Source organism: Sinocyclocheilus anshuiensis, unplaced genomic scaffold, assembly GCF_001515605.1.
Source record: "Sinocyclocheilus anshuiensis isolate Anshui unplaced genomic scaffold, SAMN03320099.WGS_v1.1 scaffold1031, whole genome shotgun sequence".
Taxonomy (NCBI): domain Eukaryota; kingdom Metazoa; phylum Chordata; class Actinopteri; order Cypriniformes; family Cyprinidae; genus Sinocyclocheilus; species Sinocyclocheilus anshuiensis.
The window spans coordinates 569,139-579,905 of NW_015542633.1; the positions used below are offsets into that span (position 1 = coordinate 569,139).

General features: G+C 39.1%; 1 protein-coding gene across 2 annotated transcripts in view; it reads left to right on the forward strand.

Annotated features, from left to right (window-relative positions):
* Positions 1-162: 162 nt before the first annotated feature.
* The window catches only part of prag1 (PEAK1 related, kinase-activating pseudokinase 1), a 22,907-nt gene continuing 12,302 nt past the window's right edge, over positions 163-10,767 (forward strand). Inside the window, exons 1-3 of one of the 2 annotated variants that reach the window (XM_016494255.1) lie at positions 163-320; positions 5,554-5,929; positions 6,919-8,312. In XM_016494255.1, the coding sequence (XP_016349741.1) occupies positions 5,672-5,929; positions 6,919-8,312 (1,652 nt within the window). In that variant the 5' untranslated portion in view covers positions 163-320; positions 5,554-5,671. Of the gene's footprint in view, positions 321-2,807; positions 2,894-5,553; positions 5,930-6,918; positions 8,313-10,767 lie in introns of those variants that run through there. The other variant, XM_016494256.1, reaches the window with a different exon arrangement.

Here is a 10,767-nt window from a genome sequence, read left to right on the forward strand (position 1 = left end):
GTGAGTGAGTGAGTGAGTGTGTGTGTGAGAGAGTGTGAGAGAGAGAGTGTGTGTGTGTGTCTGTGTTAGAGAGTGTGTGTGTGTGTGTGTGTGTGTGAGTGAGTGAGTGAGTGTGTGTGTGTTAGGCTCCGCCCCCTCTGCAGGAGTTTGTGGGCAGCGTTGCTTCAGTCTGATCAGATCGGAGTCACGCGGTGCTGCTCTCTGTCGCTCTGCGCTTTGTGTCTCCGCGTCTCTCCGTCGGTCTGTCCTCAGTGAATGAGCGGGATCACGCGTGTCTTCTGCGGGAATCCAGCAGCCCGAGCGGGTCTGTTTCAGCGCAGGTAAGACCAAGCGATCTGCTCTCTGGCGTGTTTCTGTCACGCGTGGATCGGATACATTAAAGCAGACTGGAGCTTTGGTCTGGATCCGCTTTCAGAACCAGATTCAAATACAAATCCAGACTGATTTCACATGGAGCGGATTCTGTCCGCATTGCTTCATTCATTGGTGTGAAGGTGGTTTGGACGCGACTCGCTCTTTCACGCGCTTTTATGATTCTCTGATGTTCCTGTCAGCGTTTCTGAAATCTGTTTCGACATAACGCGCATTTCTCTCGCTGATTATGACATGCTGGTTTTTCTAAACCGGTGCGAAATTGGTTTATGCATGTGATAATCAATTTCCCATCATAGTTTCTGGCCCAGAATATTTGCTCATTACAGGAGTAGAATCATAATAAAAGGCTGAGATATTCAAACAAGATCCAGAATCGCTTTGTTGTCATTGATTTCATTCGTTTTCTCATTATAGCACATTTTCACAACTATAGAAACTAATAGTTTGGTAAATTCTGGAACAGTTCTGTAAAATGTTTCTCAGCCTTTCAATTCGAATTGAAATGGTTCACATGGTTTCTTCAAAGAAATGAAATGTGATATGGAATTTGTGGCTGAACAAAACCAGAATGTATGTTGCATGTTGGTTTATGAACCATTATGGCTGGTGTGATTGCAGTTGAACACATTCAGGTCTGATTGCACAGTAAATGCATGCAGGTAAAGATGTGGGGTTTGTCTCGGAAGCTCCCAGCAGAAGCACCCTTCCCCCTGAGCAACATCTGAAGGCAAAAACATTCATTGTTCACAAGTGCTGAAGTGTTTTCAGCTGCTGCAGGAACAAAGAGCTTCTGCTTCTCCTGTTGTGTTGTGGGTTTTGACTTGTCAAACTTGTTGCCAGCAAGTCTAACGGCATGACTCGACCCACATTCCCACCGGCGCTTGACTCGTCCTGAGCAAACACAGAAGCGGCCAGAGACACTTCAACCTGCGGTCTATTATTCATCTGTCCTCACGAGCTCATAAACATCATGAAGCTGCTGAGAGGTTGAAGATTGAGAGCTGCTTCTGCAGTTTTCCTCATGAAGTTCCTATCAGACTGTCTGCATTTGTGCACACTCTTAAAAATAATAACATCTTGTTTCCCCAAAGAACCTTTTTGCACACTTAAGCACTGATGTGCATCGGAAAAGCTTTACTCTTAAACATTTCGGGTTCCCCAAAGAACCTTTCAGTGATCAGTTCTTAAAAGTAACTTTTTGTCTTTGAAGAACTTTTTTTCTCTTTAAAGAACCTTTTGTGGAATGAAAAGGTTCCATGGATGTCAAAGTTTCTTCATTGCACCACAGACACGCTTCTTTTTAAGAGTGCATATCAAAGATTATTTGCATTTAAAGACTGCAAAACATAAACTAAGGTGGTTCAGTCCAAATGAAGCAGTGTGAATATAGTTTAAGGGTGAATGTTCATGATATATTCACAACGACTAGTCAGCAAATAGAAAATAAAGCACCATTTGAGGTGATTTTAATGTACTATTTATTTGGCCATATAGAGTTTAAGAAATCATTAGACTCCAGTATCTTTAATTTTTCATAATTTTCCCCAAAATAACCTTTTTTTTTTCTAAGTGTGAAGAGCGTTTTAATATTTCAAAGAACTTCTGTCCACTATAAAGAACTTTTGTGTATTGAAAAAGTTTCATGGATGTTAAAGTAGCATGTCGAATTTGCATTTAAAGACTGTGAAGCATAAACTAAGATGGTTCAGTCCAAATGAAGGACCACTTATTTGGCCATGTCGTTTAAGAAGTCATTATACTTCAGTGTCTTTAATTCTTCAATGTCTTTCCCAAAAGAAAAAAAAAAATCTTAAAGTGAAGAACATTTTAATAATCAAGAGAACCTTTCTCTGCTCTAAAAATCAATGTGCATTGAAAAAGTTTCATATATCTTAAAAGTTCTTCATGCAATCATTAAAGCCTAAAAAAACTTTATTTTTTAAGTGCAAAATGGTTGTTTTAGAGTCTTTAAATGCACATCATTTAACATCTATGAAACTTTTCCAATGCACATTGTTTTTTTCTGTAGAGCAAAAAGGTTCTTTGGAGAACCAAAATGGTTCTAGTTTGTTTTGCAGTCTTTAAAACCCAAATAATCCTCGACGTGCCAGCAGACAGACTAAAACAGAGCCACTGATTGATTCATCAGCGCTTGATTGAAGGGCAGTGGATTGTTGACCTTGTCCCTCTCCAGCGCCACTTTCCCAGGCCGCCAAAATTAGAGGCTGTTCTGTTCTTTCCGTGTCAGGCTTCAGAAAGCGTTCTCACGTTCTCGAAGGCCATCGCCGCCGGAACGTTCTCTGATGGGAGGAATGTGAGGAATGTGAAGGGGAGACTCGCACCACGGTGAGCTTTCCCTCTTTCCACGCCACTTTCCCAGGCCGCCAAAATTAGAGGCTCTTCTGTTCTTTCCGTGTCAGGCTTCAGAAAGCGTTCTCACGTTCTCGAAGGCCATCGCCGCCGGAACGTTCTCTGATGGGAGGAATGTGAGGAATGTGAAGGGGAGACTCGCACCACGGTGAGCTTTCACACCACAACAGCGTCTTCTCGCAGCGCACCAGACACGAGCGATGGTGCGAAAACTCACAGATTTGTTTTCACTCTAAGACATTTCAGATATCTGAGCCACAGTAAGAGTGAGTGTGCAAAACCAATCTTTATGGCCACATTCTCCATTTTTGCCAAAGTAAAATGAATCATTACCTGAGGCTGACACTTCAAACACAAACCAAACTGGACTGAAATCAGCTGCTGTGGTTCATGTATGCAGTCTTATTTGAAAAAGGTCGCGTTATTTCCTGTTTTAACCATCCGTGCCTTTAAATATAACAGCAACTGCTTCTGCGAATAGATTCCTGTATCAAACTGAGTCATTGTGCAAAGACACATTTGCAAATGTGGTTTAGAAACTCGCTCTCAGACTCCAGCACCTGCTGCTCCTCCTTTTTTAGAAAGCAGTGAGCTTATTTCTTAATTAAGAGTCTAAAAATTAATCACATGTGCGCAGCAAAGGTAGTTAATGATCTGAAAGATTTCTCAATCAAGAGCAGACGCCATCTGGTGCTGTCCTTTGAAAACCACTAAGCAAATGTGTTGTGGTCATTAAATATTTGCATGTTAATTTGTTGCATTTAAACACTTTAAACAAGTTGCATGAACCATTCCTAGATCTTTCCAGCTACTGGTTAATGGTTTCAGGGAATGACTTGGAAAGATTCAGATAAAGTCCATGCAACTCATTTAAAGTTGAAAATATGCAGCAAATTAAAATGCATGTATTTAATAACCATAACACATTTGTTTAATGATGCAATCCAAATGACGGTAAATGTGCCTTATGATTGATTATATAAATCATATTCTCCATGATCCTAGCTATATACATTTTAAATGATTTAATTAGCTTTTATTTGGCCTTGTAGTTACTAAGATTCGATTCTTTCTTGTCTCTCATCTGGCAATGTTTTACAGCATCTCTAATTTAACCTCAGAGCTGGAGTGTTTAGCATTAGAGTTGGTAAGATCAGTTCATTTCTGTGAGTTCAAATTGATTTCAACTGGATTCATTCTTGGATTTAACCATTTTAATCTATTTGGCAACAATGGCTGTTTGGTTAAAAATCCTCTGCTTATATTCACCCTCTAAACCACTTCAGGAGTAAATGCATAAATATACAAATGTATAACCGGAACAGCACTCCACTTATATGTGCGCTGAGGTTGTTGGTCCTCGTGTTTGAACAGAATGAGTTTGTTTATGTCCTGATTCCGGCTGTGGTTGAGTTTCATGTTGTGGGCAAGTAAGTCTGTTCAAAGGAAAGCCCGAGAACTGGAGGAGCGGATTTGCGCCTTTTGTTTTTCACTAGTAAGCGTGAAGAACTTTCATCTGATTATTTAGGCCAAAGTCTCTTACACAAATGCATTTCCCTGTCAGAAACACTTGAAATGTACAAAGGGTTTTGGAACGCTTTAAAGAAAAACTTTTTTAGTTTTTTAGTGGCAGCATGGCGATAATTGTAGAGCCCATGTGAAATCAGTTTTACATTTTTATTTTTCTGGACTGTATTTTATCAACCAAAAATGATGCCTATTCAGTTGATTTCATAAAACTTTGACCATTTAATGATTAATTACAATTTTAACCACAAAACCAGTCTTAAGTGTCAATTTTCTGAAATTGAGATTTATACATCATCTGAAAGATGAATAAATAAGCTTTCCATTGATGTATGGTTTGTTAGGATAGGACAATATTTGAAAATCTGGAATCTGAGGGTGCAAAAAAATCTAAATATTGAGAAAATCATCTTTAAAGTTGTCCAAATTAAGTTCTTAGCAATGCATATTACTAATCAAAAATTAAGTTTTGATATATTTAAAGTAGGAAATTTACAAAATATCTTCATAGAACATGATCTTTACTTAATATCCTAATGATTTTTGGCATAAAAGAAAAATTTTGACCCATACAATTTTGGCTATTGCTACAAATATACCCCAGCGACTTAAGACTGCTTTTGTGCTCCAGGGTCACGTATTAGGGTGCTATGAAAGTATTTAATTTGTTCCCAAATGCTGTTTTCATTTTTATGGATTCTGTGTTTTATGACTGAATAAAAAGCTATCGTCGAAAACTGCGGTAATCAAGTTTATTCATAAGACTATAACAGTATAATCAATCTTTTTAAATGTAATCACATCAAAATACACCAGTTACTTTACAATGTTACACAAAGCGTTGCATAAAATTGTCATTTTTTAAATCAAAAATCTCTTTATTGAAAATAATGTTTTAATTAATTAAACAATAATTAGTAAGGTTGCAAAGGGGCGGAAAATTTCCGTTAACCTTCCAAAAAGTTTCCAAAAAAATCCTGGAAAGCTTTCAAAATTTCTGGAAAGTTTTGGAAATGTTCCACCCCTTTGCAACCCTAATAATTAGTAGTAGTAGTTTGAGAAGTTCATTTTACCACTAATATTTCTGTCAGTATTTCTCCCAGTTAAACCAAACTAATATTTTGACCGTTTGCAGTGAAGACCTTTGAGTTTCTGTGTGTTTGATGATTGTTTTAATAGCCATTAACATAAGACTAATTCTCCAATGCACATGCTTTTTCATATCAAACATACTGTATAAACCAGCTGACGATCATCTACACTTTATCTTGTGTTTTTCAGGTGTACAGGCTGCTGATCTCCTGTGCCGCACGCTATGACCAAACCCCATCATCCGTGCTCGGTTGGTTCCACCCGTCTGTAGAGTCCGATCAGACGGGAGCTCGAGGTCTGCGTTAAAATGTCTGCGTGTGGAGAGTTTGCAGAGCACGTGTGGAAACCAGGCTCCTGTAAGAACTGCTTCCATCCGCGCAGCGCTCACGGACAGACCGGCACGGCGGGAGGCGCTGGTGTCCAAACGAGTCTGATCGGAGAAGACGAGGATGGGGTGACGTCTCCCTCTCTGTATAGCAAACCCACCATCGCTGTCAGACCCACCATGATGAACATGGACGTCACAATGGAGGTCAAGACAGACATCAACATGAATACAGAACAGGTAACTGCATGAATGCACTGAATTAACTGAGTAGATGAACTCTTAAAGAACACCCAAAATTGAAAATGTGCTGAAGATGTGCTCACTCACAGGTCATCCAAGATTAGGATGAGTTTGTTTCTTAGTCAGGTTTGTAGAAATGCAGCATTGCATCAGTGTCTCAGCAATGGATGCTCTGCAGTGAATGGAGGACTTCTCCAGATGTTAACTGATGGACTGGAGTGCTGTGGATTACTTGTGGATTATTGTGATGTTTTTATCAGCTGTTTGGACTCTCATTCTGACGGCACCCATTCACTGCAGAGCATCCATTGCTGAGACACTGATGCAGTGCTACATTTCTACAAATCTGATGAAGAAACAAATTCATCCTAATCTTGGATGGCCTGAGAGTGAGCACATTTTAAGCAGATTTTAATTTTTTGGGTGAACTGTTCCTTTAAACTCTTGTTATGGTGAAAGTCAATGATATCTCCAAGGTGGGTTCAGGTGGGTGGGGTTTGGTCAACATTCTCCACTACATGGGTGTAGACTGGAATGTCTTTGTAAACGCAAGATAACAGACTGCCATTCAGCTGTATGCACACTGTACAGGAAGGCAGTGATATAGACACATTCAGGCTGTTTAAACAAAGATAATTAGATTACCGCCAAGGGCATTGAATCATTTCTGTGGCTGACTACAAAGCAAACACACACGGACACAGTTAGTCACATAAAGTGTCTGTGGAGTCAAATAAGATGATTGATTGGTTATTTGTACACGTGAATAATTGTCAATTCATTCAACGCATTGCCTAGACATGCCTGTGAAATTTTACCTGTTTATTCAGTGTGCTTGTTTGTTTATGTTTTGATGTCATGATCTCAAGGTGGGTTTCTTACATTGATGAGTTATAGAGTGTTTTTATTATAAGCCTTTTTAATATAAACACAGTGATCAAGTGTTTGAATTTTTCCCAAACTTATTTATTACTTCTCTATCTCAGAACAACCAGATGACCTCTGTAGGACTGAAGAAAGCTCTGGATTTGGCTCCTCTGTACATCGATAGCAATGGATGTAATAAATCTCTTAGAGAAACCGTAATACAAAACGGCATCTCTGGAAAGAAGTTCTCCCCAAACATTTGTTCTCCCACTGGATTATCCAAGGACTGCATGATTATCAGCAATATAATTATGAGTCAGGAAGAAGGCTGTGTTCCCCACAGTCTGAAAGAGAATGGGAACAGTGGCTCCTATAGACAGATGACCAAAGCGGTCAAGAGCACTTACGCCAATGGAGATCTATGTCTTCATAACGGGACTGGAAACAGTGATGGAGTTACAAGTCCTCTAAGGGCATCTGTAGAGGAAAGGCAAGCCAGAACCGCACCAGGGAATGTGGTTAATGGATCGTCCAATGAGACGCCAGGTACTTCACCATCTCCAATGACTCCAGACTCCTTCCACAAAAGCCTGTCAGACTCGTGCTCCAATCGGAGCAGCGTGGATTCGTTACCAGGACTCCGGAGCCCTCAGAAGTCTCCAGGTTCCACTAGCATTCCACTAAACGGGCTTGAGGAAAGTGAGCCGATCTATGCCGAGAGCACCAAGAGGAAAAGACGACTCAATGCTCAGTGCGATGGGAAGGCTCCGCAGTCCTCCGAGTCTGAAACAGAGGTCAACGTAAGCGACAATCAAAGAGCGACTATTACAGTCATGGCTGCCCATACTGAGGAAAACAACCGGACGTTCTACTTGAGCAGCCCGGATTCTGCCGTAAGCACCCAATGGACCCACTTCAGCCCAACCACGCCCAAAGACCCATCAAGCCCAGCGTTCACTTGGCCAAATGCTCCTGATGCCTTTGAAACAACCCAACCCAAGCCTCAATCGAGTCCCCCGGTTCCCCCTAAGATCAGCACTCGTCCACCAAGACTTGGTACCTCCAGTCTCTCCCTAGTACCGTTACCCGAGCTCAGCTTTCACGTGGTTCTTCCTCCAAATCAAGTGACCTCACAAGTGCACGCCAGTGCTCCAACTCACGCCGTCCCGGAGTGGAGACACAAGTCCCACAGCGCCAGGAGTCTGGAGGGCTGTATTGATGAGGTGGAAGAGGAGGTCGAGTCTGAGGGGACGGCCAAGAGATCGGGCTCTTCTAGTGGGCCGGGCGACTCCATCAATGGTCCTGCTGTTCCTTGCATTGAGTCCAGAGAATGGACGAGCGAGAGCAGTGCGATGCCAGGCACCGCCAACAAAAGCACCAGTCATTTGCATGCGGAGGACAGCAGAGCCAATGAGAGCTTGCTCTCGAGCCCGTCTCCTCTCATTCACTCCAGTGAACCCAACACCAGTTGGGATCCTGCGCCACCTCCGCCACCTCCCAAAAAAAACCACCGGTGAGAGCTACCTACTTATTTTATGCTGTTTGCCATGTTTTTTTTCTAACCCAGATATTAATCAATAGATCGTATTGATACTTGTCCTTTGATATAGTCTTAGTGTTTATGGTGCCTTCACATGCTGTGGTAAATACAAGTTTCCTAGTCATTTTTGGACATGGGTTAGGTAAATTGGACATCAGGGTTAGGGTTGGGTCGGATTTACAACTGGGAAACTTGGAGATAATTTTGAGACCCCAGTTTCCGAGAAATTTTAAACGTAGTGATTGAAGTTTAGCATTTATTGGACTGAAACTTCAGAATCGTGGGTTGAACGTCTAGTTGGTTGTCAACTAATGGGATGCCACATTTTTTTCAAAGTCTATTGGATATTGAATAAATATCGTCAATACATTTAGGATTTAATATGGTTTCCCCAAGAAACAGGCAAGAATGAACCAGTTGTCCTCCATTATTTCTATTGTTCCCAACAACAAAGCACTTGAACATGATAAACAAGTAATTATAACTTCAGAAGTGGGAATGTGGAGATTTTTGATAGCATGTGAAGGCAAAAAAGTACAAACAACCAGTTACGTTTGTTGCCTGGTGTTCCTGAACAGGTTATTTTAAAGGGGTCATATGATGTTGATAAAAAGAACATTGTTTTGTGTATTTGGTGTAATGAAATGTGTTTATGCGGTTTAAGGTTAAAAAAACACATTATTTTCCACATACTGTACAATATTGTTTCTCCTCTATGCCCATTTAATTAAATTCCTTTGAATTTATAACTCACGATTGATCAAAAAGAGTCCAAAAATATAAAACCTACATATTTATTTCTTACAAAAGAGCATACATATTACTCTGAAAATCAAAAAAAAAAAAAAACACTATGTACATTCATTTTAATTGCATAAACTTTCATTCTCAGATAAAAAAAAAAAAGTGAATTTTTTTATGCTGCAATGGTTCGTCAACAGACTTCTGTCCCAAAAATTCAGTCCAAAAGTGTGTGAGATATGGGGAAAAGGAGAAATATATTTTATAAAAGTTTTTGACACTAATACAACTTCATAGATAATTTTACAAAAAAAATTTATTTTGACACTAATGGAACTCCATACATGACTTTTTGTAAAAATGGTTATATCTCGTACAAAATAAGTGTAAAAAATCAGGGAAAAAATCACGTATTTTGAGGGTCTTAAAGCATTTGCAAAGTTTCATACTCTTACTAAAACTATGCATTTTTTAGACATTTTTATGCATCTCTTCCGGACTCAAATGAGTTATGAAGGTTAGGATGGAACTGGTTTTGTTTTAAACGTGTTAACGTATTAAACGTGTTAACCGCTTCACCTTTAGAGAAGCATACACTAGATCAGCTCTCTGCCCTTCAGAGCTGTTTCCATTAGCATGAGCCTTTATTTGTTCTCATGTTTGACTGACTCACAGGAGCATTTCAGGCCAAGAGCAGCGTCACCTCGTCAGAATAAAGTGTTCAGCTCAGATTCGTCTATGGTTCCCATCTGTTGCCGAGTCAACAAACATCCCGTATCTGAGCGGAGCATTTCAGGCCAAGAGCAGCGTCACCTCGTCAGAATAAAGTGTTCAGCTCAGATTCGTCTGTGGTTCCCATCTGTTGCCGAGTCAACAAACATCCCGTATCTGAGCATCAGCCGTATTCAGAGCCGACGCGACACACCATGTGTTTGATATCTGCTGTTTATACCATCAACAGCCGAGGTGTGAATTCAAGCGGTGTGTTTCCAAACAAGAGCTTTTTTCAGCAGATCGCTGCGGTTTGTGGCTGTTGAGACGTGCTGTTGCTATCAGAACCAAACCAAGATAGAAACCAAGAACCATCATCAGATGCAGGAGACTGCACTGAAAAGAAAGTAAATTTCACAGTTAAACATGAAATTTTGGAAGTAAAATGATTGAAATTGTATTTTTCTTGTAAAACATATTCCAATAATCTTTGAAAAATAATTTTTTAAATGTGCAAAACAACATATTTTCAAAATGCAGTCAGTGGGTTAAAATGTATTAATGCAGGGTTTCGCAAAACTGGTTTTTATGAGTTGATGAAATCATGAAAGTGTGAACTGAAATTTAATAAATAAAACCGTAATACTGGAAAATATTTAAATAATTTATTTGTTTTAATAAAAAAAAATGTATCAAGTATTAAATATTTTTAAATATTATATTAAATATTATAAAGATTTTTATAGTATTTAATGTAATTAAAAATATTCAATATTTTATATTTTTATAAATGTATAATATTTGTAATATAGTATTAAAATATTTCACGTTAAATTATTGTATTTTTGTAATATTCAATATAGTATTAAATATAATAAATATTTTTGTGTATTTAATATATTTTGGTATTGTATTATTGTATTATAATATTTAATACATTAAATATTTATAATGTTTTAATATTTAATGTTATGCT